Genomic DNA, 27289 nt, shown 5'->3' on the forward strand with positions numbered 1-27289 from the left:
GGTACTGTAACAAATGTAAAGTAAGTCCAGAGAGAGAACTAAGCTTTCTTTCTTCATGGAGTCCTGTGGATGATACAAGATGTGTACACTTAGTTCTAGGTTGGGTTGGAGATAGAAGAGTATTGTAGAGAAGGCAGTTTGCTCTATATCAGTCAGATGGCACAAATGAGTGGAAATTATCTAGTGAGAATTCTGATTATGGCATGCTTTTTGCAGAATGAGAAGCAAGAACTTTCAGGATAAAATCAGTAATTGTCCATAGAATTCTTGACCTCTTTTTAAAAACAAATTAATTTTTTCTGATGTTTTTAGTCTCTTTGAGAGCATTTATTACAATAATTATTTGCATATGTGATGGTGGTAACTCTTTCTTATATGGCAAACATAATATTTTGGTTGGTTGGTTGGTTGGTTGGTTGGTTTGGGGCCTCTTACAATTCAACATAATGAAATTTAATTCTTCTTCACTCCACCCTCTCACCACCACTTTCCAGGTTGGTTCTACTGCTGTTCAGGTAACCTCAGCAGAGCGAACAAAAGTCCTGGGGCAGTCAGTCTTTCTCAATGATATCTATTATGCTTCGGAAATTGAAGAAATCTGCCTAGTGGATGAGAACCAGTTCACCTTAACCATTGCAAACCAGGGCACACCACTCACCTTCATGCACCAGGAGTGTGATGCCATTGTCCAGTCTATCATTCACATCCGGACACGCTGGGAGCTGTCGCAGCCAGATTCTATCCCCCAGCACACCAAGATTCGGCCAAAAGATGTCCCTGGAACGCTGCTCAACATCGCATTACTTAATTTAGGCAGTTCAGATCCTAGTTTACGGTAAGTTATTTAAAAAATGCACTTCAACTTTATTCAAGGTTTATTGCTTTTAAAATGAACCACTTAGTAAGCTGTGAAAGCAGCCTCTACCCTAATACTGTAAATTGGGAGGTATGCTATGTTGGTTAACCAGCATGACCTCATCAAGCTGTGGCATATTCACATGAACTGTGGGATTTCGAATAGGGTGATTCACACTGAACCAATATATGTTCTTTGTCCAGGAAACTTTCATCTGAAACAGACAACGTAGCAGTTTTTGGGGGTTTTCCCCGAAATTTGTTTTTTATTAAGTCTACTCCCAAATTAAGTTTCCCTCCTCTGAGTCTTCTAATTAAGTTTTCCTGTGTTCAATGTATATCACTATTAAGGTCCCTCGCAGTTAAATTTGATTATCATTGTTTGCAAAGGAAGGCTTAATGTTCCATAACTCAAAACAATAACATTGTTGTATATTTTCCATCTATGTGACTTTAACAAAATTATTGAAAGAAATCTTGATAAATATAGATGTCATCTGAGCAGAGATAATTGGTTCTGTTTAGGCTTAATACTCTGGACACAAATAAGGAAAGAGCATGGTCTATGGAGTCTGTAAATTTGGTTTATATATTTTTGTAATATATTTTTATTGATTTCAGAAGAGAGAGAGAGAGAGAGAGGGAGAGAGAGAGAGAGAGAGAGAGAAACATCAGTGATGAGAGAGAATCTGCTGCCTTCTGCACGATCCACACTGGGGATCGAACCCACAAAGTGGGCATGTGCCCTTGACCGGAATCGAACCCAGGACTCTTCAGTCCATAGGCCGATGCTCTATCCACTGAGCCAAATCAGCTAGGACTCAGTAGATTTGGTTTAAATATAGATCAGTTGTGTATGCCTTTAGGCAAAGTACTGAACCTGAGCTCGTTTCCTCATTTTTAAATAACAATGTCATCCTTATGTACTTACACATATTTAATAGTATGTCACGTAGTATAGTATAGCCCAGGGGTGGGCAAACTTTTTGACTCGAGGGCCACAATGGGTTCTTAAACTGGACCGAAGGGCCGGAACAAAAGCATGAATGAAGTGTTTGTGTGAACTAATATAAATTCAAAGTAAACTTCATTACATAAAAGGGTACGGTCTTTTTTTTTTTTTTAGTTTTATTCATTTCAAACGGGCTGGATCCGGCCAGCAGGCCGTAGTTTGCCCACGGCTGGTATAGCCCCTAGCAAATACTTTGTGCTTAGTAAATATTTCCTCCCAACTTCCCCACCCTCCTATCCCTCCACCCCTGTGTGTCTCTTTGTACTTCTTCCTCTTTTCCAGTCTCAATTTCATGTTAGGATAATTTTTTCTCCAAAGTACCTTGAGACTGTCAAGGTTTTTACATATATAAATTCTTAGCTTCAGAAAACCTTCCCTAGGGTATAACATAGCCCAGGTTTAATAAGTGGACCTTTTAGGATTCCAGATCTCCCTATTTAAAAGGGGAAAATATCAAGATTTTTTTACATGGGTGGGTCTCATGGGGTTCATGAACTCTCAGAAATTATACACAAGATTTTGTGTATTCTTTGCTCTTATTCTCTCAGAGAAGTCTGACACCTACCCCCACGTTGAGGGACCCCCAGTTTCTTTTATTTTACTTTAGAACGAGAGAGGAAGGGAGAGAGAGAGAAACATCACTTTTTTGTCCCACTTATTTATGCATTCATTGGTTGTTTCTTGTATGTGCCCTGACCAGGGATCAAACCGGCAACCTTGGCATATCCAGATAACTCTCTAATCAGCTAAGCTACCTGGCCAGGGCCAGGACCTTAGTTCTTTATAGTTGTTGAAATATGCAGAGAGTAACCTGTTATGCCCAGATTTCAAGATTCCCAAGAAGCCACCAGGGAGCCAGCCAGTCCGATGCAAAAGCAAAGAGTCTTTTATTTTAAGCCCGGGCTTAGCTCCTCTACCTTCCTTACTGACGCAGCAGCAGGTGGCAAAGAGAGAGAGAGTCTGCTCGAACCAGGGGTTTTATAGAGGGTTGGAGTAGGGGTGGGAGAGGGGGCTGTGCCCCCCGCCGATTGGCCAGGTGCGAGCTGGTGACCCATTACACAGGATGTGGTCATAGCGATGGCGTGCACTTCCCTTGATTACCATTGGTTAGTCCAGAGAAATGGTGGGTGTGGCTAGCAGAGGCTCCTTCCGAGGGGGAAGGAGCCTTCGCTGAGCACATGGTTCCATACAAAATGGAGGTCCCTTAATGGATGGGAAGCCAGCCACTCGGCTCCCATGCAAGGCCTGCCGCCGTGGGCGTCACCGGGAGGCGGGCCGCCCACCACCCCGCCTGGCCCTTGGGTCGCCCGCTGCTCGGCCCGAAAGTGACTCGGAGGCCAAGGAGGGCGGCCCGGGTCCTTCTGGGCGTCCGCGGGCCTGCGCCTATCTGGTCAGGCGCTGCCTCGGCCATGGCTGCCCGTCATCCTCCCTGCCGGATGCCTGCGGGGCCACGTGCCCCACCGGCCCTTTCATAGCCCTAGCCGGTTTGGCTCAGTGGATAGAGTGTCAACCTGTGGACTGAAGGGTCCTGGGTTCAATTTCGGTCAGGGGCACATGCCCAGGTTACGGGCTCGACCCCAGTAGGGGGCGTGCAGGAGGCAGCCAATCAGTGATTCTCTCTCATCATTGATGTTTCTATCTCTTTCTCCCTCTCCTTTCCTCTCTGAAATCAATAAAAATATGCTAAAAAAAGAAAAAGAAATATGCAGAGTAGTCAATGTCAAAATGGTATAACTCCGAATTCCTAGGAGTTAGTAAGAGATACATAAACTTAGAAACAGTAATTTTAATATTTTCATTTTGGGAAAATGGAGCTATATGTATGCCTTTAATATCTAATGTAAAGTTCCTCATCCAAGAATGCTAACTAACAATCTTCTAAAAATCATTTGCTTGGTAAACCTGTATTCTTCTCCTGTGAAATAAAGCACGGTGACAGCTTCTGCTTTTTGCTGGAGCATGTCATGCCAGAGAAAATGCCTTCTGGCAGACTTAAACTTCAGTGGCTTTTCCTCCCTCTGTGTCTGTTGCATAAATATATTAGTATGATGAAAGTTCAGAGGCAAGGAAAACCTGAAAATTACTGAGCAAACAAACCATTTCTTTTGCTCTATAGGAGAGAAAAATTAAAATTTAAAAATGAATCTGAGTTTTTTGAGCTGTCTCCTAAATTGTTTAAATCTATTTTCAGACATTTATAAGGGAATTTTTTGTTCTAATGAAATCTGGATATATATATTAAGCTTTTTGTTTGTTTTTTATTTTTATTTTTAATAGTTATGTGGAAGGGTTTCATGAAAGAATAGAGGGGGACTTGATTATGTTTTAAAAAATTGTAGTATAACTTGTAGGATACCCAGGAAGAGATTCAGTAGATGCCAATTGAAGGTTTTAACATTTTAATATGATGAGGGGCCATTTCATTTGCCTTCTTATGATCTGCATTATAATTGGATCTAGCAGGAGGAGGAACCACAATTTGAGTTTCAGCTTCACTGAATATGCAATATGCCTTACTCTTTCTTTCTGTTAATCATAAACCACTCATATTTTACATCTCAGTGAGATGTCTTTTAAGAAGGCCTTATCCTCACTTATCTTAGGAGCCTCAGAGTGCTCTTCTGGTTGTCAAGAATTTCCCTTTGGGAAGGCAGGGGAAGGGGCAGGTGGGAAGAGATCAACCAATGAATTTGTATGCATATGTGTATAACCTATGGACACAGACAATGGGATGGTGAGGGCCTTAGGGTGGAGGGGATGGGAACAAGCTGGAAGAGGTTAATGGGGAAAAAGGAGGACCTATATAATACTTTAAACAATAAAGATTTAAAATTTAAAAAATAAAAATAAATAAGAAAAAGACTATTCCTTTAAAAAAGAAATCCCTGAGTGATCAAGGGGTATTTTGGTTTACTATAGAATCATAACAACTCTAATTGATCATAAAATTTAAAAATAGTTGATTATGCTTTGTAATAAAATCACAAGTTGTATGATATGAAAAAATTTTGGAATTATAAGAAAAAATAAGTTTTAAAACAAATTCATTTGTGTTTTCTCCTAGGTCAGCTGCCTATAATCTTCTGTGTGCCTTAACCTGTACCTTTAATTTAAAAATCGAGGGCCAGTTACTAGAGACATCAGGTTTATGTATCCCTGCCAACAACACCCTCTTTATTGTCTCCATTAGTAAGACGCTGGCAGCCAATGAGCCACACCTCACCTTAGAATTTTTGGAAGAGTGTATTTCTGGATTTAGCAAATCTAGTAAGTAATGATCATTTCCTTTAATATGTTAACAATAATTCTAAGAAAATTCAAAGAAAATGCTTTCATTTCAGGAGTTACCAGTGAAATCTCTAATTGATTATGTTTTTACCTCTTTACCTCTTTTAATTTTTCACCTGTGGTACTCTGTAACTGAAGGCACTCTGAAGGGACTTTGTGGCATACCACACTGACAGATCCACTGAAATCCTGGCAATAAATCAAGGTGGCAAAGTTTTGATACCTTACATGCCTCTGAACCCACTCACAAAGTATTTTTCTCAACGTGCTTCAGTTTAATTAGCTTCAGCATTTCTCTTCTTAGATTATTCCAAATTAGTGAAACATCTACATTGTCTCCTTGATTTAGGGAAATATTTTCTCTTTTCTTCAGCTTGACTTTGAACTATGATTTTATTGTTCATGTACAGTTCCTGGAGAGTGCAGTGCATATAATTCAGGTCCAGGGTCAACTCCTGATGTGGCTTCAATAAGTCTCATGGATTTAACATCTACTCTTCACATCTGTCCATCTTCATATCCTGCAGTAGTATAAATGTTGCTGTTCTCACAGCTTACTTACTGACATTTTTTCCCTTTCTCTATAACACATAAGACCTGTTTTTCTGCATTTAAACACATTTCTAGATTGTTCTGCATTGAACAATTGAGAGCTTTGACAATTCATCAAAATCAGGCCACTATTTTTTTTATATAATAATGAATTTAGGAATGTAAGCCTAAAAAGAGAATGTGTAAGATAAAACAAGAAAAGTGTAAAGCTTTATTGAGAAATATTAATATATGAAGAGATTTGAGTGAACAGACCTACTGTGTTCCTGAATGAATAATTCTTCCCAGATTATTAGAAATTCAAGGCAATCCAGTTAAATTTCTATGAGATTTGAGGGTTAAAAATGAGGTTGAATTTTAAATTTTTATAAATTTTACTTGAAAGTACAAACAATAAAGGACTGATTAAATTGTTGGATCTCCATGTAATGGAATAATATGAAGCCATAAAAAATGTATGAGTACAGAATTTCAGTTTGGGAAGATGAAAAAATTCTGGAGATGGATGGTGATGATGGTTTTATAACAACGTGAATGCACTTACTGCATAAGTGTACACTGAACTGTATACACTAAAAAATGGTAAATTTTATGTTGCATATATTTACCACAGTAAAAAAGTGGGGGATTTTACATGAAGTATATAAAGGAATTTTTGTACTATTTTTACATCTTTTTCTTAAGTTTTTTGTGGAGGAGTTGTACACACACGTGTACATTATCTTTACCTTTTACCCCTAATACCCCCAAATCCTGTATTTTAAAATAATTTAAAATATTATTAATTAAAATAATTTTTTATTTACTTTTCATTGACCATCTATGCTAATAGCATATTTCTCCCCCCAGGTATTGAATTGAAACACCTTTGTTTAGAATACATGACTCCATGGCTGTCAAATCTTGTTCGATTTTGTAAGCACAATGATGATGCCAAACGACAAAGAGTCACTGCTATTCTTGATAAGCTGATAACAATGACCATAAATGAGAAACAGATGTACCCATCTATTCAAGCAAAAATATGGGGGAGCCTTGGGCAGGTATTGAGTTTGCTTAAGCATTTATCTGGTACCTACCTTCTTTGTGCAAATATTTGGTACCCAATTTATGCAAAGCACTGTTCTAGGTATAGCTGTAGAAAAAACAGTCCCTTCTATCAAAAAGCATACAGATACCAACTAACTTCTTGTTCTGGTTCAAAACTATAAATGTCTGATGTGTGTCTCAGAGCCAAAGAAAAAAAAGTTCTTTTAGCAGTCTTCTCCATGGCATAATTCTATTCAATTTAACTATAAAAATGTTGCTGCTAGTAAATAGTGCTTTATGATATACTCTATTAGCTTACATACCATTGGTGTCAGTGAATGTTTCTTGATGATGGGACAACTGCTTTTATTTATAGTTCTAGCATAGAGCACCAGTATTAGAATACAGAATATAATGTAACATTTTATTTTTTATCGGTCAAGAATTATGCATGTAATTTCTTCAAAGGAATCACTTAGGGAAGCTATACCCTTATTCAAACAATGCTGTGAATCCTCTGAATAATTTTAAGTGACCTTGGAACCAGTTCTGTAGCCCTGTAGAACATCCCTGTGCTTGATATCACTTCCTATATTTTAAAATAATTACATTTTATATTGATCATACATTATCTTAGAAGAGAACACAGATGCTTTGCAAGTAATAATAATATAGAGAGATTTAAAATTTTTGAATTCTAGTTTCTTAATTTCTGAAGGAATGAAGTGAATATCTTCATCCTTTTCTGGGTATTTTATGATAAAGTACACTTACTGACAGATCTCTATATAAAACCTAATGTTTTGGAGGCCTCTGATAAAAGGGAATTTTCATGTTGAGGCTGCTCTTTGAAGTATTTTTTGAAGTATTTTTAAATTAAAAATTAAGATGGTAGCATGGCTAAAAAATTATTTTTCCCCTCTTCCACTAGATTACAGATCTCCTTGATGTTGTACTGGACAGTTTCATCAAAACCAGTGCAACAGGTGGCTTGGGATCAATAAAAGCTGAGGTCATGGCAGATACTGCTGTAGCTCTGGCTTCTGGAAACGTGAAATTGGTTTCAAGCAAGGTAATCACTTTTCCTTTCCTTTGGTAATACATATGGCATAATGTATCTCTTTTTGTCATCAAAATGTTTTGTTTGTTTGTAACTAGTTAAACTGAAAGTGTTTAGTGATAAAACTTTTTTTTAGCCTCTGTTTTTAAAATTCTGCTTCCTTACAGGTTATTGGAAGGATGTGCAAAATAATTGATAAGACATGCTTATCTCCAACTCCTACTTTAGAACAACATCTTATGTGGGACGATATTGCTATTCTAGCACGCTACATGCTGATGCTGTCCTTCAACAACTCTCTGGACGTAGCAGCTCATCTCCCTTACCTCTTCCACGTGGTTACTTTCTTAGTGGCCACAGGGCCACTCTCCCTTAGAGCTTCCACACATGGATTGGTCATTAATATCATTCACTCTCTATGTACCTGTACACAGCTTCATTTTAGTGGTAAGTTCCAGGATGGTAATTTGTGTTTCACCAGCTCCTGTCTCCATTTTACACCACCTGATTGACATAGATTATCTATCTTATTGTTTATTATGGTGCCTTAACGCAAAACTCTGAATTTAAGCTGCTCATTCAAAGATTAAATTAATTCCATGCCATATCAAGCTATAGCAAAGATTTTTCTCTGCTTATTTGCCATGTAGACTCTTGTAGCTGCCACACAAGCTAAAGACTCAGCACCAGTTGACAGTGTTGCATTGCTGGCGCTAAAGCCAATGAGAATTAAGATAATGTTTCTAGAGGGTTGGTTTAGGGAGCATGGTTATGTAATTTTGACATGATATTCAGATTTTCTAAATTCAAAATGAAACATGGCATTTGAAATTTAAAACTTAGTATCTTTAAAGTCTTATTTATTTTTCCTTTTACAGAAGAGACCAAGCAAGTTTTGAGACTTAGTTTGACAGAGTTCTCATTGCCTAAATTTTACTTGCTGTTTGGCATCAGCAAAGTCAAGTCTGCCGCTGTCATCGCCTTCCGCTCCAGTTACCGGGACAGGTCATTCTCTCCTGGCTCCTACGAGAGGGAGACTTTTGCTTTGACATCCTTGGAAACAGTCACAGAGGCATTGTTGGAGATCATGGAGGTATATAAGCCAAAATGATAAGGAACTGAGTTAGGTCCCTTTTTTAACCCACTCGTACTATATAGAAGAAATATGGTTTCTTTTGCTTTGCACTTACTACTTAAATAAAAACGCTTTTATGAAATATGTTTATTGGTAACATATATATTATTTATTTGATGACATTACAATAAACGTCATCTAAATGTTCCTAAAAACAGTTATGAGCATAAATATATTCAGAGTATCCTTTCTTTTAGGCATGTATGAGAGATATTCCAACATGCAAGTGGCTGGACCAGTGGACAGAACTAGCTCAAAGGTGTGTCTCAAATATAAGTTGTAAAAGTGTGTGTATTTTCAAAAAGATAGCTAATACTTCATAATCAATATTTTAATTATTTATTGTGTATAAAAATAAAAGTTTTCATTAGCTCTTCGGATTTTTTAATTGCAGATTTGCATTTCAGTATAATCCATCCCTTCAACCAAGGGCTCTTGTTGTCTTTGGCTGCATCAGCAAACGAGTGGCTCATGGGCAGATAAAGCAGATTATCCGAATTCTCAGCAAGGTACCTCTCCCCCCTCCTCAGTATTGGTGGTTCCCAAGTTGTAAAGCAAATCTTGCATTTTTCTAAAGGACATTACATTTGAATTTAATAAGATGTGTTGTATGTTGCTTATTGAATCTTTAAACAATGAGTTTTATTTTCTTCATTGTAATTCTTTAAAATGAAGAAACCTTCTCCAAAAAAAGATGTCTTAAAAAGAAAATAAGTATTGTCTCTTTTGCTAAGAAGATACTCTTAATATTTTATCAGTTTTCAAAGACTTTATATGGTAAAACTGCAGTCTTATATAAAATTATTTAAGTTGTAATAATTATAATGATGTCTGATTTCTTAATATTAGAATATAATATAGAAATATTAAAAAATAAAAGTCAAATGTGCATTAAGCTTACCTAGATCACTATAGCATTGGGAATAATCTGTCATTTATTAAATAAGAAATTGTTCTTGAACTGATTCTGAGATTCGGTTTAAGAGTTAATGTTTTATTTTAATGAAAGTAAAATAAAGAATTCTGTTTCCCTAAAAGGCACTTGAGAGTTGCTTAAAAGGACCTGATACTTACAACAGTCAAGTTCTGATAGAAGCTACAGTAATAGCACTAACCAAATTACAACCACTTCTTAATAAGGTAATAGAAAATGAGTGCATTCATTTTGGGTACTGGTGTTAAATCTTTTCTTTCAAATAGTTCACAAAAATAGGTGGGTTGGGAAATGTAGTTATAAAGAAAAAGTTATAGTTAAAGTAGTTATTTGAAATACTTACATTAGAGGAAGAATAAGTATGAAGATTATGTTCTCAAATGCTTGTGTTTTGTCTCATCAGTGCTAAAGGAAAAATAGGTATATATTCTTAATTGTTTTATCTAATAAGTATTGATAAAGTATCTGCTATATGCCAAGTACTGTTTTAGGTGCTAGAGACATAATACTGAACAAAGCCAATAAAGTTCCCTGCCCTCATGGAACTTACATTCTAGGATGAGTGGGAGTAGAGTGGATAGATAAACAAAGTAAGTAAAATACATAGTATGTTAGTTTGTGGTTATTATTGTGGAGAAATGTAAAGCTGAGTGAAGTATACCTGATTATCAAGAAGATGGTATTTAAAAGGAATAAAATGGAGTGGCCACTGTTTTAGGATGGTCTGAGCTCATCTCAGCTTTGTGATCTCAACCAAGTCATTTAACATATCTGGCCATCATGTTTGCACATTGGTAAAATAAGTAAACTAGACTAGATAATGGCATAGTTTATCTTCCAACTCTAAAGTTTTGTAGAATTTTGTGACTTGAGTACCAACATATGCTAGACTTGAAATAGATTACAGAAAAATACTTATATGCTCCTGGTCTTGACTTACATAAGCATTCTAGTCCTAAATTATGTAAGACTAGAGGGCCGGTGCACAAAAATTTGTGCACTTGGGGCAGGAGCGGGGGAGGTCCCTCAGCCCGGCCTGTGCCCTCTCGCAGTCTGGGACCCCTCGGGGGATGACCACCTGCTGGCTTAGGCTCACTCCCCAGGGGATTGGGCCTAAGCTGGCAGTCAAACATCCCTCTGGCAGCCCGGGATCCCTCGTGGGATGTCCACTTACCAGCAGGGAGCAAGCTTAAGCTGCAGTCGGACATCCTTAGCGCTGCTGAGGAGGTGGGAGAGGCTCCCACCACTGCCGCTGTGCTGGCTGCCGTCAGCCTGGCTTGTGGCTGAGCAGAGCTACCCCTGTGGGAGTGCACTAACCACCAGGGGGCAGCTCCTACATTGAGCGTCTGCCCCCTGGTGGTCAGTGTGTGTCATAGTGACCAGTCATTCCCAGTCATTCTGCTGTTAGGGTCAGTTTGCATATTACCCTTTTATTATGTAGGATTATTATATAGGATGTTTCTCTCTTCTTCATCTCACAAGTAAAAATGAGAGTCAAAGGGGCTAAGTAACTTGTCCAGAGTCACATACTAATAAAAGAAAGAACCATGATTCTAATCTAAGGCTGTACATGTATTGCCCTATATACCACACTGCTAAATAAGGGTTCCCAAAATAAATATTTTTATTTCAGAGCATCAAGAGACTCTTAATACTGGTAAGAGTGACAAGAAAATTGAAAGGGTAGAATCTGAACAAAAGTTAAAGAGGGAGATAGGTAGGATTTAGTGTGGAGAAAGGGAGTGATAGCAGTAGGATTGTATAGGTGCTGGATCAGTGGAGGAATGGTAGGTAGACCATTCTATTTGTTATGGAGAAACTGTTCAGGAAAATAGTGACAGAGGAGGTTGTAAAGATAGAACTAAACTAACATTCAGCATTCTTCAGGAAGGAGTTTGGAAATGTACCCATGTTTTCAAGCAAATAGGTAATATGACAAAAGCAGGACCTAGAAGGGTCATTCGGTAGTAGAGTGCAGAGCAGATGGGAGCATGGAGAAACTGGAGGTAAAAATAATCCACATTTAGATGAAGAATGTTGGCATGGAATAGTGCCATTAGCCATAAGCAGATGCAAAAGAGATTAGTTTGGAAAAATCAGTAAAACTTGTTGCCCTAGCTGGTTTGGCTCAGTGGATAGAGCGTCAGCCTATGGACTGAAGGGTCCCAGGTTCGATTCCGGTCAAGGGCACATGCCTAGCTTGCCGGTTCGATCCCCAGTGTGGGGTGTGCAGGAGGCAGCCAATCAATGATTCTCTCTCATCATTGATGTTTCTATCTTTCTCTCCCTCTCCCTTCCTCTCGGAAATCAATAAAAATATATATTTTTTAAAAACTTGTTGACTGGATTTGGAACCAGAGTGTGGGAAGAAATCAAAGGAGATGCTAAGGTTCTCAGTGTCTGGTTACATACAGAGAATAGATAAAGAGCTTACTTATATATTTACCTTCCCCAGAATAAAAAACATGCCCAGAGTCACTTACTAATGAAAGAAAGAACCATATGATTTGGGGATAACATGCTTTGTTCTTGTACTGAAGTGTGTTGAATGAGACTGTTTTGTGGTTCATGTTACTAACCTGAACGTGTCTCCTTGGCCAGGACTCCCCTCTGCACAAAGCCCTCTTTTGGGTAGCTGTGGCCGTGCTGCAGCTCGATGAGGTCAACTTGTATTCAGCAGGCACCGCACTTCTTGAACAAAACCTGCACACCTTAGACAGTCTCCGGATATTCAATGACAAGGTAAGGAAGCCTTCTATTGGGATTCCTAGATTATGCACATTTAGAACTCCTTCGTTCATTATTATTATTTTCCTTTTAAAACCAGAAGAGGTCCCTAACTTAAAAATGAATTTCTATAATGTAACTTATTGCGAGCACAGTTCCTTACCAACTCCTTAAAAATATTTAAACTTTACTGTATACTTTCTGAATAAAAATAGTAGAAATAGAAAACAGTACTCACTCAACACTAGTAAACAGAATAGGGATAAATAATACTTAGTAGTAATAATAGCTACCATGTCAGGCTAATTTTTATAACCCTAAGGTAAAGGTTAGCATTCTCCATCCCCCATTTCACATGTAATTGAAATTTGCTAAGAGAGTGTAGAAGTTGAATGTTCTCACCAAAAAGGGAGGCGGGGGTGAATATGTGAGATGATGCATATGTTCAGTGCTGCTCTAAACACCTCACTACATATATTTTATATACTCATGCTTTTGTTTCTTTGAGATCAAAATCTAGACAGACCTGAGCATGACTCTAAACCAGGGGTGGACAAACTTTTCTACTTGAGGGCCACAATGGGTTCTTAAACTGGACCGGAGGGCCGGAACAAAAGCATGGATGGAGTGTTTGTGTGAACTAATATAAATTCAAAGTAAACATCATTACATAAAAGGGTACGGTCTTTTTTTTTTTTTAGTTTTATTCATTTCAAATGGGCCGGATCCGGCCCGCGGGCCGTAGTTTGCCCACGGCTGCTCTAAACACTTCAGTTGTTTGCTTTCAAAAATCTTTATGCATAAAGAAACCACTGGGGATCTTTTTTATTTTTTTTTAATATATTTTTATTGGTTTCAGAGAGGCAGAGAGATAGAAACATCAGTGCATTGATTGGCTGCCTCCTGCATACCCCTTATTGGGGATTGAGCCTGCAACCCGGGCCTGTGCCCTGACCAGGAATCGAACCTTGACCTTCTGGTTCATAGGTCAATGCTCAACCACTAAGCCACGCCATCCAGGCTCATTGGGGTTCTTAAAAAAAAAAAATTAAAAAGGCAAATTCCTGGGGTTTAACCACTTCCCATGATTCAGAGGTGGGATCCAGTACCTTCCACCTTTAAACAAGCATCCTCAGTGACTAAAGTGAACTGCACTTTAGGAAACACTATTACCCTGGGCACATTGCATACTGTTTTGGAGTTTCAGTTTCCTCATTTCCCCCCCCTAGAATGTACAGTCCACCAGGGTGAGTCGTTTTTGTCTGTTTAGTTATCTGCAGAACCTAGAACTCTGCCTGGCACATCAAAACCACACAGTAAGTCTTTGATAAGTAAAAGAATGAATAAATGCATAAATCTGTAAAAGGGAGCTAATAGCCTTCCTGCATAGGATTGCTCTAAGGTTTCAACATAATCGTAATAATGCATCTGGCATTGTATACTGTAGGCAGTGAGTGAACTCCCATCTTTGTCATGAATTTTCTGTCACCATGGTACACAGAATGCCAGATACACAAAAAGCCCATACAATGGTGATCTTATTTAAAGCAACAAAAATTATAGTTTTTAAAAAGTCACAAGGATATAAACTGACAGTCATTTAGTTTGCATTTCATCTTTCATCATCTTATTATTTATATGATTGCCTTTCTTGAACTAATTAATTTATAGTAGCTTACTGTTCTGTGGTTTTCAGTAGTCTTGAAAATGATTTCTTTCAGCTTGAAAGGCTTGTTTATCTTGTTATAGCTGTTGAACCAGTAAGTAGTCCTTAAAGGAAAGTTCCTGTGTGAACCCATCAACCATCTCACTATTATCTTTAATAGAGTCCGGAGGAAGTATTTATGGCAATTCGGAATCCTCTGGAATGGCACTGCAAACAAATGGATCATTTTGTTGGACTCAATTTCAACTCTAATTTTAACTTCGCACTGGTTGGACACCTTTTAAAAGGTAGAGGGCTTGTGTCAGAATATTTATGAAATGGTATCAAGAATTCAAAAGTACTTAAAGTAATTGATTGCTTGAAATAATTTGGCTCATGTGTCTTATTATAAATGCAAATTTTATCTGCTTTATTGAATTATGTTCTGTTTAATATATGTTTTTAATAGAGCCTAATTTCCCATCCAATACCAGATTTTTTTAATAAAGCAAAAGTTGATTTTTATAAAATTCTTAAGTACTAAACCTTCTAATACCTGTATTATTAGTTAACACTACTTATATATCTTTTTGATTATCAAAATAAGACAGACTGCAAATAAATAACATTTTCTAACATGTTACTAAAATAATATCTTAGTGATTTGGTCACAGATTTTCTTCAACTTGTTTCTTATTTATTGTTGATCAGCCCCATTATTATATCACCTTTTTGGTACTCTACCTTCACCCCTCCAAATGTCTAGATTGCTATAGCAGTGATCAGCCATCCCTCCCTAATTTGGCTTTACTGCCCACTCCTAACTTCACTGCATGTTAGCGTTGGTTAATTAACACGGGACAGTCATGGCCAGAGATGGCAGTTAATAGGGACATCATATAATGGTGAGTCAGAGGCAAAGTCAGTGAAAAGGAAGGACTGGAATAAAGAGTTGGCACGAACCAGTGACTTTAAGCAGGTTTGGATTTGGCCACAGTAGAGACTCATGGTAGAGCTTGAGTCTATCTTATATAATAAAAACCTAATATGCTAAGTGGCCAGTCGCTCGTTCGGCCGTTCAACCAATCAAAGCGTAATATGCTAAGGATATGCTAAGGCCGTTCAACTGCTCGCTATGATGTGCACTGACCACCAGGGGGCAGATTCTCAATGCAGGAGCTGCGCCCTGGTGGTCAGTGCGCTCCCACAGGGTGAGCACTGCTCAGCCAGAAGCCCTGAGCCAGGCTCACAGCTGGCGAGCACAGCAGTGGTGGCAAGAGCCTCTCCTGTCTCCACGACCTCACTAAGGATGTCCAACTGACAGCTTAGGCCTGCTCCCTGCGGGCCTAAGCCATCAGTCGGACATCCCCCAAGGGCTCCCGGACTGCAAGAGGGCGCAGGCCAAGCTGAGGCACCCCCTCCCATGGACACCCCTCCTCAAGTGAATTTCATGCACCGGGCCTCTACTCTAATAGTTTTATATCAACTTAAATGATTTTAAGCTTGAGGGAGGGATCATGGAGGTAGTTTTTACCTAATATAACACATATACCCACAACTTCAAATGTACATACAGGGTGAGGCAAAAATAGGTTTACAATTGTGAATATGAAAACAGAGTTTATTCTTATATTATTATTTATTGATTATGGTATTATCCATATGAACAACTGGAACTTACTTTAACCTACTTTTAAACCTACTTTTGCCCCACCCCATATTTGATTTCACCACTGCAAAAAATATTGACAGTTTTAATCTCTAAGGAGAATAGGGAGTACTCAAAAAATACTGCATTTACTACAGGATACCAAGAAGAGGGATTGCAGTGGGGCTGATAGAGTGCTTGCTTATTCTGTACTTCTAAAAGAATATCAGATATTTTAAGTGCACAAGTCCCTATTTTAAAATGTCGTAGCATTGGTGATTAGACGCTGTCTGAAAATAAAGCTTACCCTTTAATCAACCCTATTCTTTAGGCTTTGAAAGCATATACTTCATTTATCATTTAGGCTTTTTCTTTAAGTTAAAAGAGAATTTTTAAGGGAGCAGAGGTGGAGTGGGAGAGGGTATAGGGGGGATAAATGATGATGGGAAAAAATCAGAATTTTTAAGCAATAGAAACGTATTTTCATGAGATATCTTAAAGTGAGTTTCATGGGATTTTTAAAAATCTCTGCTGCTTTAGGGAATGGAAGATCTAAAACACAATCATCTTTCCTAATTTCCTCTCCCTGAGGTACCTTAGAGCAGTGGTCGCCAATCTTTCGGATCTCATGGACCACCGGTTGGCAACCATTGCCTTAGAGTTCTAAGAAACATTCTGTTCTACACAACTTGGTATTTAACCTTATGTATAATTAACTTCTCACAAATGTTTGTTTTATTTCCAAATGGCCTCCTTTCTTTTCAGAGTTGCTAGTCACAGAATAAGCACTCAACAAATACCTGTGGAAAGAATAAACTACCTCCTTGTCTGTTTTTATTTTTTGTAGGGTACAGACATCCTTCACCTGCCATTGTTGCAAGAACAGTCAGAATTTTGCATACGCTACTAACTCTGGTTAACAAACATAGGAATTGTGACAAATTTGAGGTGAATACACAGAGCGTGGCTTACTTAGCAGGTAAAAAACACAAAATAGACAAAATTAATCTTACCACATCTGTATCTAAGGACCTTCAAAAAAGATGCAGACACCTGTGGGTCAGTCCTTCAGCTGGTGGTTTGGCAGGGTGAAGAGTTCACAGTCCCATCCCATGGTGGTGGTTAAATTGAAAGTTTTGCCAAAAATATATTTTCTTATCAAAGAATTTGCATTAAAATATGTTCCTTTTGTCATCTTTGTTTCAAGATACCATGTGGCTCCCTGTTGTCTGTCATAAAATCGGAACTCTTTGGCCCAGCAGCCTGGGCCCTTGAGCAGCCTGCTGATTCTGTCCTCCTTTCTCTAAATTTTATAGGCCTCATTTTTTCAGTACCTCTCCAGATTGATGGGCTATTTTAAGGAAATATATTTGCCATCTCCTAATATTGCCTTTCTGCCTCTTTAATATTCATTCCTGATGCCATTTGTTTTACCTAAAATGTCTGCCCATCCCCACCATTCCATTACCTTATTTGCTCTTACCTGATTTCTCTACTCAGCAGTACTTACTTAACACTTACGTATAGTCATTTGATGGAAAGTGACGGTTCCCAGTTTAGCAGACTTCGGTTTGTGGCAACTTGTGTTTGAATCATTTACATCTCAGAGAAATGGATCCCATACTACCTGCTCTGTCTACTTTTTATGTTTGTTGAGCTCAAAGGTTCATTAGAGGACTTGAAATATAAGATGCTTATTAAGTTTCTTAGTTTATTTCATGTTTATGTACAGGCTTCCAAAAACGGGCTGTAAGTCTATCCTCAGTGTTTTGTATCCTTAAACCCTGTACTCCCTAGGGCTACTGATCAATAAAAGCTGTTATTCCTATCAGGAGGTTATAAGAAGTGTGTCCTGTTTTAAGTCAGCTGTTGATTTGTTAAATTTTCTAATCTGCCTTCTTTTTCCTCTTAGCTTTACTCACAGTGTCTGAGGAGGTTCGAAGTCGCTGTAGCCTAAAACATAGGAAGTCTCTTCTTCTTACTGATATTTCAATGGAAAATGTTCCTATGGATACATATCCCATTCATCACAGTGACCCTAGCTATAGGTAAATGGACTTCTTCTGCCACAGTTACATAATTATACTCAGGTTTTAATTTAATGTGCTAATGGAGGCATGCAGCAGAAAAATCCAGGAGGGAATATAGAGATAATCTAGGAAGAATTTGTAAATTAAAACTCGTTTTTATAAATGTACAGTGTATTTTATGTGGGTTAGTAGAAGAATTATCCTTCTAATCTCATTGTGCTACTGTTAACATTAGCGTGCTTCTTTTAAGCACAAATCAGTTGAATAATGAAAATAAGTGATCTTAAAAAGTATTAGGTTACAGGAAAGGACCTAAGGAAAAAACTGGCATGAAATATAAGCAGCATTACATGGTTAATGAAAAACAACTAAGTTGGTTAATGAAAACAACTTCTTGTAAAAGAAATGTACATGCCAACACATTTGTTGTATTATATCACACTAGAGTTATTTAAAAGTTTTTTATAACATAATTTAGATTATCTTATATAATAAAAGCCTAATATGCTAAGTGTCCAGTCGTCCAGTCATCCATTCAACCAGTCAAAGTGTAATATGCTAATGATATGCTAAGGCCGCTCAACCTCTCGCTATGATGTGCACTGACCACCAGGGGGCAGATGCTCCGACCAGTATGTTAGCTTGCTGCTGGGGTCCGGCCGATCAGGACTGAGCCAGACAGGCTGGACACGCCCTGGAGCCCTCCCGCGGTCCCTCCCCAGCTAGCCAACTTCCTGCATCCCTCCCCGACCTGATCATGCTCCTCTGGGGTCCCTCAGCCTGGCCTGCGCCCTCTTGCAATCCGGGACCCCTTGGGGGATGTCGGAGAGCTGGTTTCGGCCGGATCCCGCAAGCCAGGTCAAGGGACCCCACTGGTGCACAAATTCATGCACTGGGCCTCTAGTAAGGTAATAAGATATGTCCACTGTATGTTTTTGAGGTAGCACATTTTTCTCTATAAAAGAGAAATTACATGAAAATATCATTTAGGGATATTTTATATTTCCAATTAAATGAAAGTATCTAAATTTTAGATAATGTTGAATATAGGAAAGTAATCTTATATTTATAGAGCTTATATCATTCAATTTATCAGCATCCCACTTTTCCACTAAAAGCCCCCAATAATTTCCCACTGAAATTTTAACAATGTATGCAAAAGCTTTCGAGCCATACTTGGTTTTCGACAGTCTTATTCTTCAATAATTCCTATGATTCTATTTCTTTGAGGTATACCCTTTTTATTTTGGAAAGGAGAAAGTGAGTTTGTGTATATTCCCCTGTCAAAGTATAAATTAGGTTGATTTTCTTGGTTTTTGAACTAAGAATACAATTGCCTATTTAGACTTGATTTTCCCTGATTTAAAAATCAATGTAACACAATTTTATTGAGCATTCTTTGATCTATGTATAAGATACTATGGCAAGAAAGTGGATTCTTTCTGAAGATACATTAAGAGTTTATACCCTAAAGCCCTTTAATTCACAAGTTTAAAATTAAGTGATTGCTATCATAGGACAGCCAGGTGGAAGGGGCAACCAATGGTTGTATTCTTCACCATGCTAATTAATTCTTCTCAATCATTTAAATCTCTCAGGACACTGAAGGAGAATCAACCATGGTCCTCCCCCAAAGGTTCTGAAGGGTACCTTGCAGCCACATATCCAACAGTGGGCCAGACCAGTCCCCGGGCCAGGAAATCCATGAGCTTGGACATGGGGCAGCCTTCTCAGGCCAACACGAAGAAGTTACTTGGTTAGTGTCTCTAAATTATCTAAGATCTCTTGGGATTATTTTTTTTAATGCTCAGATACTTTCACTCTTGGAGAATTATTTGAAGCTGTTCAAGTTTATCAAAATTTCCTGTTTTTTGATGTAGCAAAGTTTTTGATGCCAATTATAAGAGCATTTGATGGATCAAGTAAGCCATATCAGTTATGAGGAGTGAAAATGAGACCTTAAAACAGTATTTTTCTTATTCTTAGACTAAATACTGTGGCCGGCCTTGTTTTGTTCTGCCGTGGCCAGGCAGCAGGGAAATGGGAGTGGGAGAGACATTAACTACTCACTCAGGTGCAGGGCCTTTAACAATACAGTTCCTAATTATCTGAGAGAGAACAGGATACATCAGTATGGTATGAAGCTATAATAACACTATTTGCCATCTTTTCTTTAAAAAAACAAAACAGTAAGATTTTTTAATACTAGGTTTTTCTATTACTGTAAGATATGATCTAACAGTTAAGATTGTTCAGGTACATCGACATTTGCCAATGAGAAGTGCACCTAACATGCCGTGAGACCCTTTCCCTTTTCCGCAGCTGACAGCAGGTCATGAGAGCTCACTGAGTCCACCTCACCACAGAGGAGATGCAAATGGGGCTCTCACACAACATTGTTACTGAAATACATTGGGATCCCTATTTCAGTCACCAACACTGAGGACAGCTCAGTGGGTTTCAGTTATCCATGCAAGTATATTTTTAAGTGACTAGGTATTGGGAAAATTTGTGTTCATAAGGAAATCAGTGAACAAACAATAGTGTGAAATAGATAACCTGCCAGTAAACCATAAAAACAATTGAAAACATGAATATTAATCCCTGTTGCTAGTCACATAGGGCTGTTACCCTTTGTTTGAGTTCCTTTCTGTTTATACTTTGCCATAAATAATCATCTAGGAGTTTCCTGGTTACTTTGTGTTTTCTAATTCTGAATTTTCATGCCAAAGAAGTTATAAATGAAAAACTGGTTTCAGAGAAAATACAGTATTAATTTCATTCAACTCATGTGCTGGATGAAAAAAGTTATGGTCTCTGCTCTGAAGAGCTCATGTTTGGTGGCTAAGACTTATAATCAGCCATTAACAACCTCCTAGGTATCACAAAAGTAATGTCTTGTTGAGGGGAATCTGAGGATCTGGGGAAGTTAGGAAAAGCTGCAGAAAGGAGGTAATGTGTGAACTGGGTATTGAAGATTTAATATATTCTTGCCAGGTAGACATAAGACAAGGACGGAATGCATTCGAGAGAAGGGGAATGAATGGCCTGAATAAAGACAGGTCAAGAAAAGCAGTTGGGTAGCAAATGAGGCTAGAAAAGGATTGGAACTATATTGTGGGGAACTGTAGGCTATGTTAAGAGATTTAGCCTTACCGTGTATCCAGCAGGGATCTTTAAGTAGGGGAGGGGACATCACCAATTTTTTTTATGATGGTTTTTTTGGCTACAATGTGGAGAAATAGGGAGAGATTTTTGGCAAGGGGACCATTTAAGAGATTGATACAGCAATCCAAACAAAGCATGGTATAGGCTGCGCTAAGGCAGGCACAGTGGGAGAACGGAGAAGAGGAGTCAGGTTTGGGATAGATTTCCCAAGTAGAACAGGCAAGACCTAGAGCAAGTTTATATTTTAAATGTCTACTAAAAAGCTATTGAGTTTTATAAGTAACATTAAAATGTATTAGGTGAAGTGGTGTCTAGTATGTATATTCTATTAATACAGCTGGTCATGTTACTCCATATGTTACTGCAAGACCTAGTGCAAGTTCCAAATAATCCAACTTCAGTACTTTACTTTAAATAAGAGAAAGCTATTTAACATCAGTGCAATACAGGATTAGAGAATTCAAAGGCAAGTGGGAAATGGTACTATTTGCTTTTTAAAAAATATTTTTTATTTTGTTGATTTCTGAGAAGAAGAAAGAGAGAGAGAGAGAAACATCAATGATGAGAGAGAATCACTGATGCGATGCCTCCTGCACACCCCCCACTGGGATCAAGCCCACACCTCAGGCATGTGCCCTGACCAGGAATCAAACTGTGACCTCCTGGTTCATAGGCTGATGCTCAACCGCTGAGCCACTCCTGCTCGGCCTATTAGCTATTTTTGAAGCATCTTGCAATGTATCTATTATTTAGTACTTTCAGGCAGGCAGATCTTTTGTTCAAAGTTTGAAGAATTAAAATCAATCTTTGAACTTGCCTACTTTTGGAAATTCTTTATATGTTACTGTCTAATTCTTGGCACCAACAGAATTTCTTAAATTGTTAAAAGGCTGTTAAGACCTATCTTGGCTACTATTAACAGTGCATACCCCATATTTATTTATTATCAAGTATGGGGATCAGTTTACCTCCAGTGTAGTGAATGTAATATCAGTTTAACTTGGACCAATAAGGTACATCCTGCCCTGAAACAGAAAGCTATGAGACCAAAATTTCTTGAGAAGATGGAGAATAAAGGAGAGAAACCACACCCTAGGGATATGTTTGAGCTTTCTTTGGGTCCTTAAGTGAAAACCTAAACACTTTGTGTCCAAACATTTTCTTTTTAGTATAATCCTAATCACAGACACTATGGTTTAATGACTTTCCATATTCTGTAACTTTTGTTTATAGGAACAAGGAAAAGTTTTGATCACTTGATATCAGACACAAAGGCTCCTAAAAGGCAAGAAATGGAATCAGGGATCACAACACCCCCCAAAATGAGGAGAGTAGCAGAAACTGATTATGAAATGGGTGAGAAACAAAGTTAATAATTTACCTACATCATTGAAAATCAGGTGGGAGAGTACATTAAAGCCATATTTGCTTTCCAGCCATTTCTTAGAATCTTTAGGATGAAATATAGAAACATTTGCTCTTTTTCAAAAAATAAGCCATACAGTTCTTAAAATGACTATTATCCTAAAACCTCTGTATAGAGTAACCATATATATATATAATCTATAGCATTGTAAATAACTAGTCAAAACTTTTGTATAGGTGAAGAGTAATTCTGCATGATGTTTATATTTTAAATGTCTACTAAAAAGCTATTGAGTTTTATAAGTAACGTTAAAATGTATTAGGTGAAGTGGTGTCTAGTATGTATATTCTATTAATACAGCTGATCATGTTACTCCATATGTTACTGCAGAAACTCAGAGGATTTCCTCATCACAACAGCACCCACATTTACGTAAAGTCTCAGTGTCAGAATCAAATGTTCTCTTGGATGAGGAAGTACTTACTGATCCAAAGATCCAAGCACTTCTTCTTACTGTTCTGGTAAGGTTTTTCTCTTTTTTAGGGTCCGCCCCCCCCCCCCCCCCCACCTCAAGTTTTTCTTCCAGTCTCTTAGAAAGTCCTTAAATATTGAAAACATAAAAGGAAGGCTGTCTTCTGCTTCTCAAAACAGATAGCAATTCAGCCACAAAATATAATATTTTCTGTTTACTTTTTTTCACGTTGGCAGGCTACACTGGTAAAATATACCACGGATGAGTTTGATCAACGAATTCTTTATGAATACTTAGCAGAAGCCAGTGTTGTTTTCCCCAAAGTTTTTCCTGTTGTGTAAGTATTCCTTTTGTGTTTAATTTTTGTGTCTGTCCTGAAGTAAAATGTTTTACAAAAATTTAGGCAAAGTACCACCCAGTAATGTTCACTAGTTGTGGAGAAGAGAAGGAAAGATAGTGTGACTGGTTTTAGCTTAGATGGTGGTTTAATAGACGCTAAGACTAGTGTGATTATAACACACTTTAGGAAAAGCATTTTCTTATCTGGTTGATTTTCTTAAGTGGTTCATCATGATGAGCATTGTTTATTTCCTCACTTAGGAGCATACCATGAGACTACTATATTTAAATCAGCATACCTGTTTTGGCTTCTTTTTCGATAGAGCTTTTGTACCTATCCACACTAAATAAAAACAAAATCGACCTCTTTGGGAGATGAGTTTTATGCTCTCCTAAGGGTGACAAGCATATTGGCCTCAAAGAGGTCCCAAAGAAACTGGGGGAATTCTATTCCTGATCTAGGCCTTCTATGTAGTATTATTTTTGTTAAATATTTAAAATTTTCAGAATTTTAAATAGTTGGCTCTTGGTTATTTTAATGGGTGATAGCCTGATTAGAAATAGTTAATTTTCTTGTAAGTTTTGCATTGGATCAGATATTTCACCCCCTCCAAACTAATCTTATTTGCTTTATTTGATCTGATTCAACATTATTAAACACTAGTTAATATTAAATTTACTTTAACTTTCTAGGTACATGTCGACAGTCAGCAGAAATAAATGATTGTAAATTATGCTAATAGTGGCAGACAGAAGCCAACCTTGTCTTGAGCAAACAGTCACCACATACAGATGGTTAAGCATGGTTATACGGACAGTACTAGTTGATTGTTTGTACCATATTTTCCCTGTTGACTAAAAACAACAGCAACAAAGCAAACACACAGAGTCACTGTAGAAATTTTAGAAAACCACTCCTCCCCCTTCATTTTTATCACATGGTTCTGGGAACTGTATAATATGTTTTTCAGTATATATTTTCATTTAAATTTTCTTTAAAATGTTCCCCTGTTGACTTTTGTCTTTTAGGCACAATTTGTTGGACTCTAAGATCAACACTCTGTTGTCATTGTGCCAAGATCCAAATTTATTAAATCCAGTTCATGGAATTGTGCAGAGTGTGGTGTACCATGAAGAATCCCCACCACAATACCAAACTTCTTACCTGCAAAGTAAATACATGTATCGGGAGGAGGATGGTTGGTGCCCTTGCTAACGTGCACTGTTATAAAATGCACTGACTAAAGAATTCTTTAGAAGGGGTGGTCTTGTTTATACTTCTCTCTCCATATGCCATTTTCTGACTCTTGATTTTATGTTCAATAAATAACTGGTTGGACAACTTTTTAAAATTAAAGTATGATTTTATACTGAGTATAAGTGAGTTTTAGTCTACTTTGACACATATTTTTCAATGTGGGGTATCTGTTTTGTGTATCACCAACTATGTAACTAATTTCTGTTAAGATTAAAAGAGTCTCTTGCTTGTTATAAGAATAACATTTGATTTGTTGCAGGTTTTGGTTTTAATGGCTTGTGGCGGTTTGCAGGACCCTTTTCAAAGGTAAGAAAAAAATGTTTTTCTCTATTGACAAAACGAAAGATTTTATTCATATTAGTGTGCCTGCTTTAAAAGCACAGAATATGCTGAAAACCAAAATGATGATTCACAATAAACACTTTATTTTTATTAAAGTTTCCACCACAGATTCTTTCTAAGAGGCAGCACCTTTAATATGTTTATATATTAGCTTTTATAGAAAACAACTCAGTTCAATTTATGTTTGACTTTTCAGAAGGGTGTGATAAATCTCTGTAAAGTTTCTTCTGCTCTCAGTCCCTCGTGTATCTGCTGATGCTAATGCACACATTTAAGTATCTTGTAATTAGGAAGGAGCATTGCCTATGGTTTAAATCTACCTCATGACCTGAAACTAATGTTATAACTCAATTAAACCTCAATTTTTAAAAAATTACATAATGGAAAAAGATCTACCTCATGTAAACCTTTTTTCTCCCACCCTCTTGGGTTAGATTTAGTCTTCCCTGGATATATCCTTATTTGCTCCTATTCAGTTTGTTCTTTGATTGGCATTAGTTGGTACAGTGCTACGTGAATGTGTATTTAATTATTTTCTCTAGATATGGTCTCTCTCCGAATTGACTGATGTTCCTTGAAGGCAGGATGTCTGTTTCTTCCCCCCACGGTACCTAGTGCAGCATTGCAGATACAGGGCCACTAAATTGTATGGATTACCTAAAACTTATTGTAAGTTTAAGAATTGGGAAGTTAATTTATATTGGTTAGTTATCACTGAATATCTCATGCTATATAAAGGCTGTCATTAAAAAAAAAAAATGGGCCTGAAATCACAGAAATAACCATACCATGCAGGAATTTCTGAAGTTTGATTGCAAGTAACCCTCTGAGCCCTTCACAGTGAATCTCTAAATGGCAGCTGGAATGATCATGCTCTGCCTATTTTCTCTGTTTTGGAAAATTGACTAGACAGCATTCCTGTAATTGTATTGTCTCAGGATTAATTTGGTCTTTGTCTGTGCATGGCTTTCAGTAATTACAGGTTCTTCTGGAACCTGAAAGTGTAAGCCAAATAATATTCCCAGTTGTGAGTCTCATGGTAGTCTATAAATATTACTCCACCCCCTTTTTTAAATGATCTGTAATACAAAGGAAGAAAAAAATAGTAAATTGAAGCCTAAAATGAAAATTGAATTAATCATTTTTGGCTTCTAAGGGGATGAAAAAAGAATGGAGCTAAAGTAATTTCCTATTTTCCATTACAGCAAACACAAATCCCAGACTATGCTGAGCTTATTGTTAAGTTTCTTGATGCCTTGATTGACACGTATTTGCCTGGAATTGATGAAGAAACCAGTGAGGAGTCCCTCCTGACACCCACATCTCCTTATCCTCCTGCAGTGCAGAGCCAGCTTAGTATCACTGCTAACCTTAACCTTTCTAATTCCATGACCTCACTTGCAACTTCCCAGCATTCCCCAGGTCAGTAAATGTCATCTTTTTATAAATCTGAACAATACTATTAATATACCAACATTAGGAATTCCCTTGTTATCAGTTTCAGCAGTTTTTGCTCCTTTTTTATCATGAGGTTCATTTTACATTTCTTCTTTACTTTGTAGCTGACTGGAATTTGTTATTCTATAAAGCTTTCTACTTGTAAACACTTATATATTAGATAGTGAAATATTTAATATTCACAGTGTTCCAAGGTTGGTAAGTTAAGCATTTGGGCGGGAAGAGCAACCTAAAATGCATTCCCCATAAGTGGACAGAATTACAGTCCCCTTACCAGATGCACTAACCTTGCCCCAAGGGCTTCTGTGTCTCTGACAGAGCAGACTATATCCAGAAACACAAGGTAGAACCCCACTTCCCTGCAGCCAGCAGCCACCTAACAATCTAGAAACCAGCCTGAAAATGTAGGTGTAAGTACAGAACCAGACAGAAAGGCCATCTCAAGGTAGTAACATCTTAAAGCTCCTAAGCAGATTCCTTCCTGTGGAGTCAGTCACTCTTAGGTCCAAGTGGGGAAAGCATGCCAATTCAACATGCAACTAAGGAGGATGCACTGAGAAATGAGAGCTAATAGCTCAGGGGGCTGAGATGGACAAGATGGCAGACATGGCAGACCTGCAGAATTATGGGCTCACTGGGTGTCAGAGTGAATGGTCTCGTACAACTCATGACCCTGGGGGTGGTCCTGGCTATAGAACTGGTGCCGTTGTGTGTTGTGATGACAATGGGCAACGAAGGAGAGCGTCCTTCGTGGCCACGTTTTCTACTCAGAAAGATACCTTTCTAAATGTGTGTTTTTTTTTAAGGTTTTGTGTTTAAAGTTCCATTATTGGAAAAGTTACTATACATAGTACTTTTAAGTGGTAGCATGGATTTTCTTTTTAAACGCCAAATGATGTATTATAACTATTTTGTGATGTTCAAGATCCGTAAATAGAATCCCTGGGTTATAATCCCAGTTTTGCATAAAC

The 27289-nt window shown here is 37.8% G+C and overlaps 1 protein-coding gene across 7 annotated transcripts in view; it reads left to right on the top strand.

The window, feature by feature from the left end:
- Positions 1-27289, top strand: part of NF1 (neurofibromin 1) — a 330198-nt gene that overhangs the window by 287577 nt on the left and 15332 nt on the right. For 4 of the 7 annotated variants that reach the window (XM_070395208.1, XM_070395205.1, XM_070395206.1 and 1 more), the window contains 20 exons: positions 495-835; positions 4932-5134; positions 6557-6750; positions 7668-7808; positions 7964-8243; positions 8651-8889; positions 9129-9190; positions 9326-9440; positions 9970-10071; positions 12467-12607; positions 14419-14545; positions 16733-16864; positions 17798-17933; positions 19514-19671; positions 22317-22439; positions 22840-22970; positions 23158-23258; positions 24290-24432; positions 24778-24824; positions 26066-26282. In XM_070395208.1, coding sequence (XP_070251309.1) covers positions 495-835; positions 4932-5134; positions 6557-6750; positions 7668-7808; positions 7964-8243; positions 8651-8889; positions 9129-9190; positions 9326-9440; positions 9970-10071; positions 12467-12607; positions 14419-14545; positions 16733-16864; positions 17798-17933; positions 19514-19671; positions 22317-22439; positions 22840-22970; positions 23158-23258; positions 24290-24432; positions 24778-24824; positions 26066-26282 — 3133 coding nt within the window. The remainder of the gene's footprint in view (positions 1-494; positions 836-4931; positions 5135-6556; positions 6751-7667; positions 7809-7963; positions 8244-8650; positions 8890-9128; positions 9191-9325; positions 9441-9969; positions 10072-12466; positions 12608-14418; positions 14546-16732; positions 16865-17797; positions 17934-19513; positions 19672-22316; positions 22440-22839; positions 22971-23157; positions 23259-24289; positions 24433-24777; positions 24825-26065; positions 26283-27289) is intronic. The other 3 variants (XM_070395211.1, XM_070395207.1, XM_070395209.1) reach the window with 1 other exon arrangement.

The sequence above is a fragment of the Myotis yumanensis genome, unplaced genomic scaffold (genome assembly GCF_028538775.1).
Source record: "Myotis yumanensis isolate MYYU_CA2020_CCGP unplaced genomic scaffold, mMyoYum1.0.hap1 SCAF_16, whole genome shotgun sequence".
In the NCBI taxonomy this organism is placed as follows: Eukaryota; Metazoa; Chordata; class Mammalia; order Chiroptera; family Vespertilionidae; genus Myotis; species Myotis yumanensis.